This window comes from Neophocaena asiaeorientalis, unplaced genomic scaffold (genome assembly GCF_003031525.2).
Source record: "Neophocaena asiaeorientalis asiaeorientalis breed wild unplaced genomic scaffold, Neophocaena_asiaeorientalis_V1.1 scaffold762, whole genome shotgun sequence".
In the NCBI taxonomy this organism is placed as follows: domain Eukaryota; kingdom Metazoa; phylum Chordata; class Mammalia; order Artiodactyla; family Phocoenidae; genus Neophocaena; species Neophocaena asiaeorientalis.
In genome coordinates this window covers 623,879-641,392 of record NW_020175828.1, presented here as the reverse complement: position 1 = coordinate 641,392, position 17,514 = coordinate 623,879, and the positions used below count along the sequence as shown (strand labels likewise).

General features: G+C 54.9%; 1 protein-coding gene across 3 annotated transcripts in view; it reads left to right on the top strand.

Moving 5' to 3' along the window:
* Positions 1 to 14,693: 14,693 nt before the first annotated feature.
* MAEA (macrophage erythroblast attacher, E3 ubiquitin ligase) overlaps positions 14,694 to 17,514 on the top strand; it is a 15,589-nt gene continuing 12,768 nt past the window's right edge. For all 3 annotated transcript variants that reach the window (XM_024732735.1, XM_024732734.1, XM_024732736.1), the window contains exons 1-2: positions 14,694 to 14,876; positions 16,714 to 16,917. In XM_024732735.1, coding sequence (XP_024588503.1) covers positions 14,769 to 14,876; positions 16,714 to 16,917 — 312 coding nt within the window. In that variant the 5' untranslated portion in view covers positions 14,694 to 14,768. The remainder of the gene's footprint in view (positions 14,877 to 16,713; positions 16,918 to 17,514) is intronic.

Below are 17,514 nucleotides of genomic sequence, written 5' to 3'. Positions count from 1 at the left end.
GGAGTCTGGGGGCCGGACTTCCCCGGGGCCGGGGATCTGGGGGCTGGGCTCCCCGGGGGCCGGACTCTGGGGGCCTGGCTCCCCAGGGGCTGGGGGCCTGTCTCTCTGGGGTCCTGGGCTGGCGGCCGGGCTCCCCGGGGGCAGGGGACCTGTGGGCCGGGCGGGTGTGGCGTCTGGCCATCCATGCTCCCTCCTGCCTTCGTGACAGGGCGGGGAGCGCGTCTGCCTGGCGCCCCGCTTCTCCCTCCGGAGCCCGATTGTGGCCCCTTCGTCCTATAATACCGTGAACTGCATCAGCGACAGTCCTGGTCGTAGACAGGCTGGTGACTTTGGAGGCTGGGGTCTCAGGGCTGTGGGGTCGCGGGCGCCCAGCCAGAGTGCCCACCGTGACGGGCGGTTGGTGTCCAGCTATCCTCCCGGAAGCTCGTGTCAGACCGTGTTGATGGATGGCTTCCAGCCTCTAATTAGGGAACCTGTGAGGAGAGACCTCACGACCCAATGGGAACCCATTTGCAGGGCGTCACCAAACCTGAAATACAGCCCTTGCCACTCGGTCGCCAGTTGGGTGACCTTGGATGGTCGCTGAGGCAAGTCGACTTAACGCTGGGATGAAATCGGTGTTCCCGGGAGAGGGGTCGGTGCTAGCTCTTACCTAGTTAGTAGAGGATTCGATGGTGATTGACCCCAGTGAAGCACCTGGGAATAAATTCCTTCAACGCTCAAGGTTATAACATTCCCAGGAGAGCTGCGGCCGAGCCTACGTGCGTCTGAATTCCTTTCCCGGGGGCCACGTCGCATCTCTCCTCCCGGAGGACCCAGCATGCCTGTCCACGTCAGTGGTGACAGAGGGTGGGTGCGGTGTGGCCAGGTTGCTGTGAGCTCTGTGTTCACTTCCTGGGAGACCTCGGGAGGGTCCTCAACGCCTCTGAGGTTGTTTACTCCTGGCGCCTGGGTCGGCTCAGGGTGAAGAGAGGGCTCTGGCTGTGGGAAGGTAGCGTAAGGGAAGGAAGGGAAGCGCTGCTGGCCTGAGCCAGATGCCTGTTTGCTGGACCGCAGGTGTAGGGCGTGCTGTTTTGACACTCCACTCCCGCAAGACCCTGCGGCTCCTAGGCCACGATTCTCTGCTGCCCGAGGCACCCGACCAAAACAGAGGGGTGTGAGTGGGAACCGCTGACTGTGAGCTTTGGTCTCGCTCAGCCCCTGCCAGGCCTGCCGCTTGACGGACAGACAAGAAGGTTCAGAGATGAAAACTGTGGTGGTGAATGTGGGGAACACCAGACAGGCAGGATCCCTCCTCCGAGTCGTCCTCTCGCGTTTCGTAATCATGAACGGAGTCTGAGTTGCAGACTTATCAGACAGGCTTTGACTAATGTAGTTAGGCAGATACTTCTAGAGGCAAAGGATTTTGTTTTTGTTTTTGTTTTTTGGCTGCATTGGGTCTTCGTTGCTGCGCGTGGGGTTTCTCTAGTTGCGGCGAGTGGGGGCTACTCTTTATTGCGGTGGCTTCTCTTGTTGCAGAGCACGGGCTCCAGGCACGCGGGCTCAGTAGTTGTGGCTCATGGACTTAGTTGCTTCGCGGCGTGTGGGATCTTCCTGGACCAGGGCTCGAACCCGTGTCCCCTGCATTGGCAGGCGGATTCTTAACCACTGCACCACCAGGGAAGTCCCAAGAAATATTATAGTATCATTTCAAGTGAGCTTTGCCAAATAAAGCAATTTTACTTCTTTTCTGGAATGATTTAAAAAAGTAGAATTTTTGCAAGGTACTATCTCCGTTTTCCCTCACAGATTATTTAGATACCACAGGATAATTCCTCTGTTCTCTTGATGTGTGTCACTGCTGAGTTAACATTTTTATCAGGAGTAATTCCTACTGGATAATGAGGAAGTTTCACCAGGAACATGGGAAGAGCTGTTGGCTCGGGAGCTGTGCTGTTCATGGTCTGGAGGGAGTCCAGAGGCAGGGGCCGCGGGGGGACAGGGCAGGGGGGCAGGGGGTGAGGGCTGAGGGTGGGCGTTCTGGAAGGCATAGCTTGTGCTTCTCTAGTCTGAAGGCAGCTCCTCCTGCAGGGTAGCAGGGACAAGCGTGCAGCGGGCAAGTCCCCTTCACACAGGGTGAGGACTCCTCCCTGTTGGAGGGCTGTGCAGCCTCGTCATGGCCTCAGGGCTGGTAAGCTCTTCTGCTCTGCTCTCCTGGCAGAGTGGCCAGAGGGTGGAGCGGCCCTCGGCTGCGGCTCCCCGGCGCGCCCTGGCTCCTGGTGCGCCCTAACCCGGGCCCTCTCCCCCGGAGCCCCTGCTCGCCCCGGGGCCTGTGGACGTTTGGATGCGTCTTGGCGGCGGGAGCTGTAGGATGCTGAGGAACACGCCTCTGGGTGCCTCTAGCTTTGCCGCTTGTCCCGGGCTGGGGGCGCAGGTGGTCCCCATGAGAACCACTGGTCTGCACCTTGCTGTGGGGAGCTTGTTCTTACTGCAGCGGGCGTGTCCAGGGTGCTCCGGCCCTGGCTGGCACCTTTCCCTGCAGTGTGTGGGGTTGTGGGTCGTGCCCCTCAGGCCTCAGGGAAGGAGAAATGGAAACTCGAGTGCACGACCCACCATCGTCAACTGGAAACCCTGTTCTAATTATGTTTTTAGAAGTTTTTTCTGATTATAAAAGCAATTTGTGTTTATTCTCCAAGTTACTTTGCTAGTTATCCCATTCGTTTTTGGAGTTTTTATTTCTGTTTTTTCCTTTGTATAGCTGAAGGAAAATCATACTTTAGAGGCCTTCTTTGTCACCGTCCAGGTCAGGTGGGAGTTCGCTCAGCACAGGGGAGGGACCTGGCATCGTCGCTGGAAACCTGCTTTGGACCCTGATTCCTCCCCTTGAGCTCACCTGGACCCACCTCTGGGCTCACCTGGAGCCTCATCCTGGCTCCCCAACCCCTCTCCCAGCTGTCCCCTCCTCGTCACACGTGACAGGCTGGGAATGTGGCCGTTGCTCCCAGCTGGGCCTGGAGGCAGATTCTCCTGTGTCTTTGAAAAAATCTGCTGCTTTTAATGTGGTGACGGTCTTGTTGACCAAGTACTGCCCTGCAATTTCAAATCCTGGCTTTGTACTTGTAGAAAGTTTGTGTGCCAGTTACATGCTAAAGTTATAACTTTCAGTGCGGTTTTACAAACTTGGCCTCAGCCTGGCTTGGTGGAATCACATGTTCTCAAATTTGAGAAACGCTGGTAGCATAAAGTGTTTGGACTTTTGAGACAAGTATCTGATTATGCTGTGTCCCAGGTGGTGGCCGTGGCTGGGGCCTAACCTCTTTCTGCTTTAGGTCTTGTGATTTCCCGAGTGGGCCAGTGCCTCCCTCAGATGCTGGCCGTCTCTGATCCGCAGCTGCCTGTGTCATGATTGCCTTCTTCTCAGGCTGCAGCCTCGTCACACCTTCAGGGCAGTGCTTGTTCTCAGCTGAAAGAGCCCGCACGTGGCCTTGGCTTCCAGAGCCCCACACACCCAGAGCTCGGCTGCGGGCCCCTCTCTGAAGTGTGTGCCGCGTGTCTTCCTGGCTTCGTGCTCCCCTCTCTCTCACTGTCGCTGGAGGGACGTTTGACCAAACGAAGGCGACCTGGTGGCATGTCCTGTCCTTGCGTCCTCCGCGCCGGGCCCTCCCGGAGAGACGTGGGTTGACATGAGGGGTCCCTGCTCGCTGCTTGTGTTTTTAAGTATGGTTAGTGTTTTAAACAGATTTCAAGTCTGGAGGGGAAAGGAATTTCTAATCTCCATTTCTCTGTAAGGGGTGGGCTGTTGGAGCTGGCGCTGACCCCCAGCCCTGGGCAGGTGGTGGCAGAGCTGGTGGGGGAGCCGTGTGGCCACCACACACGCCTCGGGCCCCTGGCTTCCGGCCGGGTCTGTAACCACCATGATCACTGAGCACGTGACATCTGCGCTCTTGGAACTCTCGGAACAAACCCTGGAGAGGGGGTCCCCGATGGTGCACGACAGCGGGGCGGCCTCGTGGAGAGACGGGTGAGGCCCCGTCCTGGTCACACGCTTGGTGGCAGGAGGCATTAAACGAGGGACACAGGGTTTCAGCGCACTCGTTTGGGGGTGGCCGGGGAGGCGTGTTTAGGGGAGGAGCCGTGTGGGTTGAGTTTAAGTCTTGGCAACCCTGACACGGAAGGCTCACGGTCCCACTGCAGCAAGGCAGCTCGGACGTCCCCAGAGCCCTGCAAAGGGGGCAGGGGCCACTGAGTGCCTGGTTGGCGACACGGACCGGGGGGCGGGGTGGGAAGACGGGCCGGGAAGAGGCCTCGGGCAGGCTGAGGTGGAATGTTTGATGCTGACCTGAACCTGGCCCAGCAGTTTCCACCGGGGTAACAGTTGGTGATTTTCAGGTGTACGTTTTTTACAACCTTTTGAAAACCAGAATTATTCAGTGTTTCAATCACTGCTAACCAGTAGTTAACAACTAAATATTGCTGAGTAGTTTGATAACTGGACTGTCGCGCAGAATGTGGCCGAGGGGAGAAAACCCCCAGCTGGGTCCATGGTCTCACTGTCCACAGAGCCAGCCTTCCCCTGCCACCACACGCAGCCCCTGGGGCCTGGCCTCGTCCCCTTTCCCGTCATGACAGCGGCCCCCCTGCCCTGCCCAATCTGAGCCAGACCTCCCCCGGCTCCCCACCCCATCCTGTGTCCCTCCGAGGTCTCTGCACATGGGAGCCGGCCTCCTAGCGCTCCACCAGCCGGCTGGGCCAGAGCACTGCCGACATGTCGTTGCCCACGTGGCCCCGGGCCACCACCCTGAGCCGGATCCAGCCCTGCGGCCCCTGCGCTCTGGCCCTCGCCCTGGGGTTTTCTTTCTGGCTTCGGTCACCCTCTGGCGCTTTTTCTGTCAGATGTCCCCTTGGGACGCTGGTCCTCAGTGAGGGGCCGTGTCGGGGCGGTTGTTGCCCTCCCAGCGCCTGGAAGAGCTCCTGGCCCGTGGGGGGCACCGGCGGTAGCTGTTGGCCGAGCGAGCATCTCCTCTGTCTGGGTGGAAATCCCGTAAACATTCACATCTCACTCTTGTCCATGAGCGGCATTCCGGGTGTGGCAGCCTTCGGAGTTTCTTTTCTCACCCCCCCACCCCGGCCCGCACCCCACTCTCCTTCCTTCAAGGCTCAGCTGCCGGGGAGGAGTGTCTGCGCCCTGCCCCTCTGTCCACTCACGGTGTGCATGCCGTGACATTCTAGGTGGCAACTGGACAGCACCCTCGGGGCACCCCGTTCGTGATGGCCACCTCCCGGTCTCGTGAGCGGCCTCCGGGCTGGTTTTGCCCCAGCAATCCCTGGCAGGCTTCTGGCCAGGGTCTCCAGGTGACCCCATGGGGCTGCCTGAGCCCCTGACAGCGTCTGGTGCTCGCCCCCACCTCTCACCACGTGTGCCACAGGCTGCCCTTCCTTCCCGGCGTAGGGCCCCAGGCGGCTCCTGTGACACCACGCACGCCTGGCTCCTCCCAGGCTCACAGCCGCCCCTCATCCTCCTTGTTGGGACTGCTCGCTGACTTGGTGACCTTGTTTGAGGACCCCCGTGTGTACTGATGACTCCCAGCTGGATCCCCTCGCCAGCCCCAGAGCCTTGGACCCGGGAGCCTCTCAGACGTCCCCTCTTGGGTCTGTAAGGTGTCTCAGCATGTGGAAGTCTGAACTTGTTGTCTTACCCAACTCCTCCGCAAACCCGCTCCCCCGTCTTCCTGGTCTCAGTGGCGGACAGCACTTCCATCGCGTTTGGCTCACGCTGGAACCTTGGAGCCAGCCTCGACCCCTCCGTTCTCAGAGCTCACATCCGGCCTGTCCTCACATCCTTTTTACTCTGCCACCGTGGCCTAAACCAGGCCCTCTCCGGGTTGTGGAAGGAGCCCCCAGCTGTCCCCAGCACTGCCCGTGCTTCTTCCTGGCAGCCTCCCGTCTTACTCGGGGTAAAGTCCAAGGTTGTTATCCCCCACCTCCACTCCTTTGGACACTGAGCCACAGTGGCCTCCCCGCTGCTACAGGATGTGCCAGCATGGGGGGGCCTCAGAGTCTTTGCTCTTGTTTACTTTGTCCAGAATCCTTTCCCCCGGATGTCAGTCTGGCTTATTCCCTCACCTTCCCCCGTCTCTGCTCAGGTATCACCTTCTCAGTGCCAGCACCTTATTGAGACTGGGAGTCCCACCGTCCCCTCTTCTGCTCTGTTTTTCTCCTTAGCTGCCGCTGCCATTTGACTTAACTGTGTTTTGCTTCTTTGTTTCTAACCACTGGGATTATAAGCTCTTTGGAGGGCATAGAAGAAATAACTCTTCAAATAACAGATGAATTATTAAATATTATTTTGGCAATTCTATCCAAAGAAGTAAGATTGAAACAAGTAAATGTAACTATTAGAACGAATGAGACAGAATATGTTTATGTACCCAGAAACACAAGCAAACTAACCAGAAAATGACTGCAGTTAATTAGAAAGGTCAACACAGTAACCGGGTATATGAAAAACAGACAAAAGTCCGTCACTTTTCTGCATCCCAGCAATAACCAGTAGAACATGTCCTGGGAAAACGCCAGGAGGAGTAAAGCGCTAGGCGGACTGCAGCGCACCAGCAGTGGGCGCCAGTGGAGGCGCCGCGGTGGCAGCGGCAGAGGGTGCCCAGGAGGGAGAATATGGAGGTGCCAACGGTGCCCTTCCCGCCTCCAGCTTTGTCAGCACGTCACGGAGTGAAAAGTCCATCTCATCACATCCCCCTAGAGGTGGGCCAGCAACATGTCACTTTTCAAGAAGCCTATTTGAAAGAGGGGGTTTGAAGCACTCCTGCCCTTCGTGAGCCTCCCTCAGGTGTGTGCTGTGCCCGGGGAGGTCAGCCCAGGAGAGCGTGGAGCCACTGTGATTCGTGAGACTCCCATGCCACATGCCGGAACACGAGGCACAGCTCTCCAGGCCAGGCAGGGGTGTCTGCTGCCATTCAGGGCTCAGTCCAACACTTTACAGGATGTTGTTAGCTTTGTGATAAATATTTAGAAACCTCTTCTGAGGTTTCTTACTTGTGGAAGATAAAAGGCCTCCTGCCATTGGGGAAATACTTCCTTCCTGTGCTGGTAAAAATGGCTGAAAACATTATGAGAACAAACTAAGGTGCATCTCTTTGTCAGCAAATACTGTGAGAAAACCCACAGCAAACACTGGAGAAGGTTTGAAGAAACACGTACCAAAGCAAATGGCGCGGTGTGGGAGGGCTGCTGTGGAGCTGGATGACAGTACAGGTGTTTCGTACGGGTCTCAATGAGGGTGTTTGCCGGATTCTGTTTCAGTTATGAAAACAGGAAGGATTACTTTTTGCGAGTCACTGAAGGGGAAAATGGTACTGGAGGAAATATAATTTAACATTCAACTAATTAAATGGAGAAATTCTATGATCTTAAAAGCTGTAGTGAAACAAATTACCAAGGAAACATTAAGTAGATTTGACTAATACAAATTTAATTTTTTGGTATAACCAGATAAGATAAAACCAGAATTTAAAAGCAAGTAACAAACCTTAAAAAAATCCACCAAATGTGAACCATAAAAACCTGGTTCAAATTGATGAGAAAGCTCCAGTGCCCTCTTCCTTGTTGAGTGTTGGGTGAGGAATACAAACAGAAAATACGTAGAAGGAAAAATGTGTTGAGTTGAACCGCATAAAATCACCCTTTTGTAAAAATGATGGCTGAATAGCCTATACCATGTAAACAGATTTAAAAAAAACTTCCCATAAAGAAAAACCCCAGGACATGATGACTTCACTGGTGAATTCTATTAAATGCTTAAAAAAGAGTTAACATTGCTGCCTCACAAACAGCCAAAAAATGGAAGCGGAAGGAAGTTTCCCAGCTTGTTCTGTGAGGTCAGTTTTACCCTGATACCAAAACCAGACAAACAATACCACAAGAGAACTACACACCAGTCCTTATGAATGAATATAGGTGCTAAAATCCTCCACAGCATGCCAGCAAACTGAATCTGACAACATATGAAAAGGATTATGTACCATGACTAAGTGGGCTTTACCCCAGGAATGCAAGGTTGGTCCAACATGTAAAAGTCAACGTAATGCCATACTAATAGTATAAAGGACAAAAACCCCATGATCACCTCAATAGACAGAGATAAAAACACTTGACAAAATCCATCACCCTTTCATGATAAAAACACTCAACGAACTAGGAATAGGAGAGAACGTCCTCTACCTGATAAAGGGCATCTCTGAGAAAACCACAGCCGACATCATGCTTAGTGGTGAAACACCAAAAACTTTCCCCTAAGATCAGCAAAAAGACAAGGATGTCCACTCACCATTTCCATTCAGCATTGTCCTGGAGGTTCCAATTGGGGCAGTTGGGCAAGAAAAATAAATAGCAGGCATTCAAATTGGAAAGGAATAAGTAAACTCAATTTGCAGATGAAATCATCTTGTGTATGGAAAGTCCTAAGGAATACACACGCACACACACACACACACACACACACACACACACACACACCTGTTAGAACTAATAATCTGGTTCAGCAAGGTTGCAGGATACAAGATCAGCTTATAGAATAGAGATAATTTGTATTTCTGTACCCTAGAAATGAACAGTGAAAAGGGAAATGAAAAGAGTTTTATTTACAATAACACTGATAAATTGGATTTCATTAAAGGGAAGAAGCTTGTGTTTCAAAGGTATGCTCTTAAGAAAGTGAAAGGACTACTCACAGAACAGAGAGAAAATATTTGCAGATCTTTTTTTTTTTTTGCGGTACGCGGGCCTCTCGCTGTTGCGGCCTCTCCCGTTGCGGAGCACAGGCTCCGGACGCGCAGGCTCAGCGGCCATGGCTCACGGGCCTAGCTGCTCCGTGGCATGTGGGATCTTCCCGGACCGGGGCACGAACCCGTGTCCCCTGCATCGCAGGCGGACTCTCAGCCACTGCGCCACCAGAGAAGCCCTGCAGATCATTTTTGATAAGGATCTAGTATCCAGAATATGTAAAGAACTCTTACAGTTCAATAATATAAAGACAAATAACCCGATGTAAAAACGAGCAAATGGTTTGAGGAGACTCCTCTGAAGAAGAGATACAAATGGCTAACGAGCATAAGAGGAGATGCACATCATTCATCATTGGTGAAATAACGAAACCATGATGAGGCACTGCTTTATACCCATGGGAATGACTGTAGTCAGAAAGATGGACAGTAACAAGTGTTGGATGAGGGTGTGGAGAGACTAAAATCCTGATAGACTCTGAGGAATGTAAAGTGGTGCAGCCACAGTGGAAAGCAGTCTGGTAGTTCTTCAAAAAGCTACACAGAGTTACCATATGACCTAGCAGTTCCACTCCTAGATAATCTACCCAGGAGAAGTGAAAACGTGCCCATACAAAAACCTGTGCAGGGGGCTTCCCTGGTGGCGCAGTGGTTGAGAGTCCGCCTGCCGATGCAGGGGACGCGGGTTCGTGCCCCGGTCTGGGAAGATCCCACATGCCATGGAGCGGCTGCCTCCGTGAGCCATGGCCGCTGAGCCTGCGCGTCCGGAGCCTGTGCTCCACAGCGGGAGAGGCCACAACAGTGAGAGGCCCGCGTAACGCAAAAAAAAAAAAAAAAAAAAAAAAAAACCTGTGCAGGAATTTATAGCCGCCTTATTCATAATAGCTCCAAAGTGGAAGCAACTAAAATGTCCATCAACTTATGAGTGCATAAACAAATGTGGTATTCGCATAATAGAATACTATTCAGCCATAAAAAGGAATGAAGTACATGCTACATCATGGATGAGCCTTGGGAACATTATGCTGAGTTAAAAAAAAAAGCCAGACACAAAAGGCCACAGAATGTATGAATCCATTGATATGAAATGTCCAGAATAGGCAGGTCCATTCAAGTAGACAGTAGATCAGTGGCTGGTTGCCCGGCTATGGGGAGTGCTTCTGTAGGCAGCGGGTTTCTTTCTGGGGGGATGAAAATGTTCTGGAAGTAGATGATGCTGATGGTTGCACAGCCTGTGATTATACTAAACACCACTAAGTTGTATACTTGAATTAAAAGGATGAATTTTATAGTATCTGAATTATATCTCAATTAGAAATTGGTAAAATAAAAAGTGATGCAGGGGGACTTCCCTGGTGGCACAGTGGTTAAGAATCTGCCTGTCAGTGCAGGGGACACGGGTTCGAGCCCTGGTCCGGGAAGATCTCACATGCCACGGAGCAACTAAGCTTGTGTGCCACAACTACTGAGCCTGCACTCCAGACCCTGCGAGCCACAGCTACTGAAGCCCATGTGCCTAGAGCCCATGCTCCGCAACAAGAGAAGCCACTGCAGTGAGAAGCCTGCGCACCGCCACGAAGAGTAGACCCCGCTCGTCACAACTAGAGAAAGCCCACATGCAAGAAACGAAGACCCAACGCAGCCAAAAATAAATTACAAAAAGGGGGGGGGGGTTAAAAAAAAATGGTGCAGCTTACCTTAAATTATCTTTCAAACGGCGAAAGTTTTAGTTTTGATAAAGACTAATTTACTGATTCCTCTTTTACAGTTAGTGCATTCTGTATACCTGCAAGAAATCTTTGCCTATTTCAAGGTTGTGAAGATTTTCTCCTATGTTTACGTCGAGGATTTTTACAGTTTCAGCTTTTATGTTTAGGTCTGTGGTCCATTTCAAGGGAATCTGTGCAGACTGTATGAGGCACAGGTTGAGGTTTGTCCTTTTCCCACGTGGGGTCCAGTCCCGGCACCTCTGTTGTGGAGACAGCCGGTCTTCTCTGCCCTGAATTGCCCTGTCTCTTTGGCCACACGGACCGTGCACACGTGGGTCCACCCCCCAGGTCTCCCACCCTCCTTGGTCTCCATGCCTTCCTGGACCAGTGCTTTGAATCAGGCACCATTACCCATATGTTACCAAAATCATTCAGGATATTTTTTTATCCAGGTAAAAAACAAATGAACCAGCTCCATCATTTCTAAGTGTCTAGCAGTGCTGTATCGCGCTCAGATCTCTAGGACTCCCACAGCACACACTTCCTTCCGGTCCTGGAGGTGGAGTCCCAGAGTAGGGGCCGGCACCCCCCAGCACGGCTGCTTCCTGTTCCCGCTGGGAGCGTCCTGAGGTGTGCGCTGCTCTCCTCGTGGTTGTGACTGGCGTTTCCCCGAGTGTTAGTGGTGCTGAGCGCCTCCCCACACGTGTCGGGGCGGCGTCTCTTCTTCGGAGAAATGTCAGTGCAAGTCCGTGGCCCATTTCTCAGTTGGGTTATTTGTCTCTCCGTCGTGGAGCTGTCGGGGTTCCTTATGAGGCCTGGATAGTAACCCTTACCAGGCGTGTGGTCTGCAAACATCTCTTCCCGTTCCCAGTTTGCCGTTGCGCTCTGACGATTGTTTCCTTTGCTTTCAGACGTCTTAAAGTCTAATGTAGTCCCATTTGTTACCCTTGCTTTCATTGCCTGTGCTTTTAGGAATGTACTAAAGAACACAGAGTTCTTCTCTTAGTCTGGCTCTTTGTTGGTTTCCCACCTCACTGCATTTCTCATATCTCTGTGATTTTGTTGTCTCACCGAGGACTGTCTCTCAGTAATTTTCCTCCCAGAAGGGGTTTGGCTGCTAAGGGGTTTGGAGCCTTGCCTATCTGAAAGCATCTCAGTTTTGCCTCGTTCTCAGTGATACTTTGGCATGGTTTAGAGTCTTCAGCATTTCTGAAATTCCACCCCTTCTTTTGGCAAAATCCCCTTGGGAAGGAACCTGTGGAGCTTTTGGTGACAGAACAGCAGGGGACAGTTGGGGAAAGGCGGGAGAGGCAAGGCCTGGGCGGCCCGGTGTCCCCGGGAGGGACGTTGATTCCAGGTGCTCGTGCAGGGGGTGGGTGGCCGAGCTCAGAGGGGCGCATGGGCAGCAGAGGGTGGGACCCGAAAGCTCAGCCCTGCAGAGTGCATGGCCCAGCTGGCGTGGCCCCCGAGCATGTGGGCCGGTGGCCTGGGGCGTGGGAGGATGGCCAGGGCCAGGAGAGGCGTGGGGCTGGTGCAGGTGCAGGGGAGGCCTCTGGGGGACGGGAGTGTCCGGAGCCGTCAGGAGCTTGGGTGGGGCGGGCTGTGGGCCACGTGCGGGGGTGGCACCCTCGCTGCCACCACCCTCACCACCGGCCGGGCTGTGCCATGGTTCCATTCCCGCACAGTGGACGTATGCCAGACCCTGAGTCGGCTTCTTTCCTCAGCAGAGAAATAGGTAAGCTTCACTGTTACCTTACAGTATAAATTGTTGGGACTGGATCCTGACGATGGACTGCGTGTGGATGAATGTGAGAGCATCGCCGGCAGCTTTTCTGGATAAGAGTCGGATCGCAGCCCACGGAGCTTCCTTTGGAATGCCCCTGCCTCGGTGACGCGCACGGGTGTACCGGTGTGTGCCCGGCCCGTGCAGGCTCTCTGGCCCGTGATCGCCCCCGTGCCTGTGCAGGCATGTGACTCTTTTCTCCTGTGTCATGGTTGTTTTGATGATATTTATTGGAAGAGAATTTTAACGTCTGGATGTGATAATAAAAAACAACTTAGGAGCTTCGTTCATTGTGCATCGTGGGATTTGTTCAACTTGTTTTCTAGTAATTCCACTTTGTTTTCTTTTGTGAATGCATCGGTCCAGCTCAGATTCCAAATACACAGTGTGTTCACGCAGACGGCCTGCGGGACCCGGGCAGGCTGCCTCCGCTCCTGGCCCCCGGTCCTGAGGGCACAGCCGGTGACCCACTTCCCAGTCGTTCTGGAACTGAGTGCTCACTTTTTCAAGCAGTAACATTAACGCCTACACTCACTTGGGTTTAACAAGCAGCCTGGAAGGGCGTGTGCGGTCATCAGTGACCCCACCAGCCCTGACCTCAGCCCCCCGCGGGCGTCTCTCCCTGTCTGCGCGCCATGGAGGCTGCCTGGGGGGGTCGTCGGGTCAGGGCGGTGGTGTTGGGGGGCAAACCGAAGGCAGCTGAGGACCCTGGGGCATCTTCCCCGGTGCCGGCGTCACACAATCTTGGGGTTGCTCTACGTGCCGCTCCCATTGCAGAGACCCATCCCCCCCAGTCCTGGTCGTGGAGACCACGGGTGGTGGTTGAAGGCTGGGTCGTGCCTCCACCCTCCAGAATCCCATCCTGTGGCAGGACATACCCTCCACAGGAGCTGTGGGGGATCCTTCACCACATGCGGTTTGCTGTCTGCCACGAGCCTGGTACCGTGTTGGGTGCTGTACGCAGTGGTCACTTTCTGACCAAGTGGACACCGAAGGAGCCCCTCCGTTTTTTCTTACAGGAAGTACTGAGTCCAGAGGATGCGGCCAGTTTGGGGGGTGGACCACAGAGACCAGTCCGGTGGCCCAGCAGGTGGCCCCGAACGTCCTTGTGAGGCCGTCTCCCGTGTCCTGCCGGGCTTGGCCTCTTAGCTCGGTTGTGCTTTGATAGCCACCCCACAGCAGGTCATCAGCGAGCCCGAGTCCCAGCGGGGTGGCCACCCGTTGCCGAGCCCACCCCGTCACACGTGGCAGATGTGGCTCAGCTCGTGGCATTCTGCCCCTCAGACTACTGACGAGACCCAAGGTGTGGACAGGCATGTTTATGCGCTGCCGAATGGGAGTGCCAGCTGAGGGCACGGACGGTGCTGGCCTTGCTGGGTCTCCGGCAAAGAGTCCTGCTGTGGTGGTCCTTCCGTGGCTGGAGCCTGGCTCTGCCATCACCCCAGGGTCTCTGCTGCTGGAAAGCCCAGGCTCTGAGCCAGGCCTGGGTCTCCTCCCTGCCAGGCACAGTACCTGGCACACGGCTGGTGCCTAGCAAGTGTCAGTGGAGCCAGCAGTGCCCCGGGAGTGGGTGCTTCCCTGCTGGGCGGGCCTGAAGACGAAGCGCTTCACAGTGGCGGTTTGTGGCAGCCATCGCAGAATTCCACAGAGACCTGCCGTGTGAGCAGGGAGTGCTGGCAGGGAGTCCCTGTCTTCGGTGGGTTTCCCTAGGGGTCCCCGGGGTGCGGTGCTGGACCCTGCCTGCTGCGCTGTGATGACCCTGGGGGCCGACGAGTGTGTGAACAGCAGTTCTCCAGACTTTTCAGTGATGCTTCGTGGGTTTTCTATCTTCCCATGCTCTGGAGGGAATGGGTGGTTTTTTAATAACTCAGGGGAATGGGCGTCCTCTCGTTGAGATCAGTTAAATGTGTGCCTGTGATCTCCCATGGGTGCTGATGCCGTCACCTTCCTAACCCTGAGGTGCACCTGAGGTGCTGATTTCTGTCCGGCCTCAGCCTGGTGCCCGCCAGGCTCATCGGCATCTCTGCTGCACATCGTGGGCTTTCATGTCCATCGATTAAAGCCCCCAGTACTTCTCTCCTTTTTGCTCATTTCCTTAGCTGTGTTATTCTAGATGAACTTGGTGATCTTTCTGTCTGCTGGCTTGTGGAGGTTTCTGGGAAGAGTGGAGGCTGCACTACATCTTAGATGTGGGTCAGGGTGCATCTCAGCCTTTGTGTCCTTGTCTAGGAGCACAGGTGACCCTCGCACACACGGGCCTTTTGTGGGGCTCGGGCAGGTTTTAGAGGAGATACGTTTTTAGAGAATGAGAAGCCGAAGCCTCTTGCCTCAAAAAGTGCCACGAAGGAGGCCCGCACATCCTGTGTGGACGATGGGTGGTGCCCACCCGCCGACCGTGTGGAGTTAGTGGCCTTCTGTCTTCTGCAGGTGCCCTACGAAACACTGAACAAGCGCTTCCGTGCCGCACAGAAGAACATTGACCGGGAGACAAGCCACGTCACCATGGTAGTGGCTGAGCTAGAGAAGACCCTGAGCAGCTGTCCAGCCGTGGACTCTGTGGTCAGCCTCCTGGATGGTGTGGTGGAGAAGCTCAGCGTGCTCAAGAGGAAGGTCAGTGCTGCTTCCAGGCCATGCTGCCTGTCCTGCCCCCAGGCTGCGCGCACCCCACGGGCGCACCCTTCACCCAGTTGTCCTGAGAAGGGGCCGCCTCCTGGGGGAGCTGCGGTGGAGGGGCCCCCCCTCCCCTGCTGTCCGTGCTCTGGAGTCTGTCAGCTGTAAGGCCGGCTTCCCGACCCACATTCCTGTTCCTGTAGGGCCAGGTTATCCTGACTCCAGATGTCCCAGGGAGCCCAGGTTGGGGAGGCCAGGATGGGTGGTAGATTGATTTATTATTTTCACAATTTCACCTCAGAACAGCACATAGGGTATCTTGTTTCTGGGAATGGTAGGTATGCCCACTGATAGGCCTAAAAAGTGAGATAAGATATCTGAAAACATTGTATTCACCAGAATTGGAGAGCAGGGGGTCAGGGGGGCTAGAAGGCGAGGGACCCCTGCTGCCTAGAGAGAGCCCCCAGCAAGGGCCTCGCTGGCCAGTGACTCAGGGCCATTAGAGTTGGGGGCCTGATGGCAGGCCAGAAGTGAACTTGCCCAGAAGTGAACTTGCTGGGAGAAGCACTGCTGCCCACCCCCTCCTTCAGCCTGGTCTGAGTGGTCCCAGCAGGTGCTGCCTCCAGGCTCCAGGTAGAGTAAATGCAGTTCTCTTGAGTGGAGGATGCCTTCCATCTGAGCATCAGGTTGTTAAACTACAGTAACCAGGACAGGTACACAAGACACCACGACTGCGACACAGCAGGAGTAGAAAGAGATCTGCACAGACTTCGGGTACAGAAACTATCAAATACCATTCTTCACTGTGCTTAAAGGATGAAAAAATAGCTTGAAAATATCTGCAGGGAGTAGAAAGTATGTCATTTAAAGTTAAAAAGGACCAAGTAAAAATACAAGAAGTGAAAAATAGCAGATGAAAAACTCAAATGTTTGCTTACAACAAACATTTTAACACTTAACAATCAGACCAAGCTGAAGAGAGAGTTAGTGAGCTGGAAGGTGGGTCTGAGGAAATTACCTAGAACACAGCACAGGGACGAAAAGATGAGAGTGCATGAGAGGGTGAGAGATTAGGGAACAGAGCAGGGACTATGCAGTGGGCCAGAGTCCAGGAGAGGCGGGAGGGAGAATGACGGGGAGACCTAAACAGGTTAAATAAAAGTAAACGTAACTAGGACTTTCACAGTGAGACTGAAGAAAAGAGAGACAGAAAAATCTTCACAGCAGGTAGAGGAAAATCCGCTTGTCAAGGAGCAGCAAGTATCCTGACAGCTGACTTCTTGGTGGCAGTTGGAAGCCAAACCACTGGCTGGAAGGAAACAAGGGCCGACCGGAATTCTGGACCTGCTGTCCAGTGCGTAGCCACCAGCCACCTGTGCCCACTAACATTTAAATGGAATAAAATCAAGAATTTGCTGCTGGGGTTGCACGAGCTGCACTCCAGATGGCTGCCAGTGGCTGCCGTGTGGCGTGCAGGTGCAGAGCACCTCCACCTGGCTGTCTTCATTTTGAGCAAAATTGCCTTTAAGGGAAAGTATTATAAAAGACAGAAAGTCGCGTTATAATGACAAGTAGTTTCATTAACCAGGAAGCTATGACAAAGTTTAAGTTCCGTGCCTCTGGCAGCACGGCCCCAGCGTATGTAAAGCAGTGACATCCCTGAGGAGGTGGACAGACCCTGCCGTCCGCTCGGTCGCAGCAGCCCCGCACACTCTTGCCGTCTGTGGCCCTGGGCCCCAGCTCCCCTCTGACCTCCCTGCCTCCTGGTCCTCGGCGATGGGGGTGGGGCGCCCGGTCTCCACCCGTCCTGAGCGCCCCCTCTGTTCACGTGTCACAGGCGGTGGAGTCCATCCAGGCGGAGGGTGAGAGCGCCAGGCTTTGCAAGCGCAGGATCGAGCACCTCAAGGAGCACAGCAGCGACCAGCCAGCGGCGGCCAGCGTGTGGAAGAGGAAGCGCATGGACCGCATGATGGTGGAGCACCTGCTGCGCTGTGGCTACTACAACACGGCCGTGAAGCTGGCGCGCCAGAGCGGCATCGAGGTGGGCGCGGGGCCGCGGCTTCCCAGCCCTCCGTGGAGGCTCCACTCGGCCACTCGTGCGTCCTGAGCCGGGAGGTCCCCTCCCACCCGTGACGGCTCTGGGGTGCGTCGCACCTGCCGCATGGTTTGCACGTGTTCCGAGGAGCTGGAGTGTGGACAGGGATCCCTCCCCGCACCGCTGCCCGCTCTCCTGCCGCCGGGCGCGTCCCGTGACTGTCCTCCTGGGGTGACGCCTTTCTCTGGGGTCAGGCACGTTTTCCATCTGTCCGTGTGTGGTGGCCCCGGGGGTGCAGGTGTGGAAGTACTCGATACCCTAGGCTGCTGGCCGGTGGCGAAGGGGGCTGTCACCACCCCCCGCCGGGCCTCTGCAGGTCGGCCTGCACCCTTCTCTGGCCTTTGGGGCTGTGTGGCTGGGGGCAGTGGTACCCTGGTGTCCCGAGGGCAGCCTTCACTGTGGGGGCGGGGGGGCAAGGAACAGTTGCTCGGGCTGCTCAGACCAGAGTGCGTGGCCAGCCGACCCTGTCCACGTCCCGTGTCGACTGGAGCCTCTGGCAGCAGAATCCGTGTGGACGGCAGTGTCTCCCTCGTCTCCACGTGG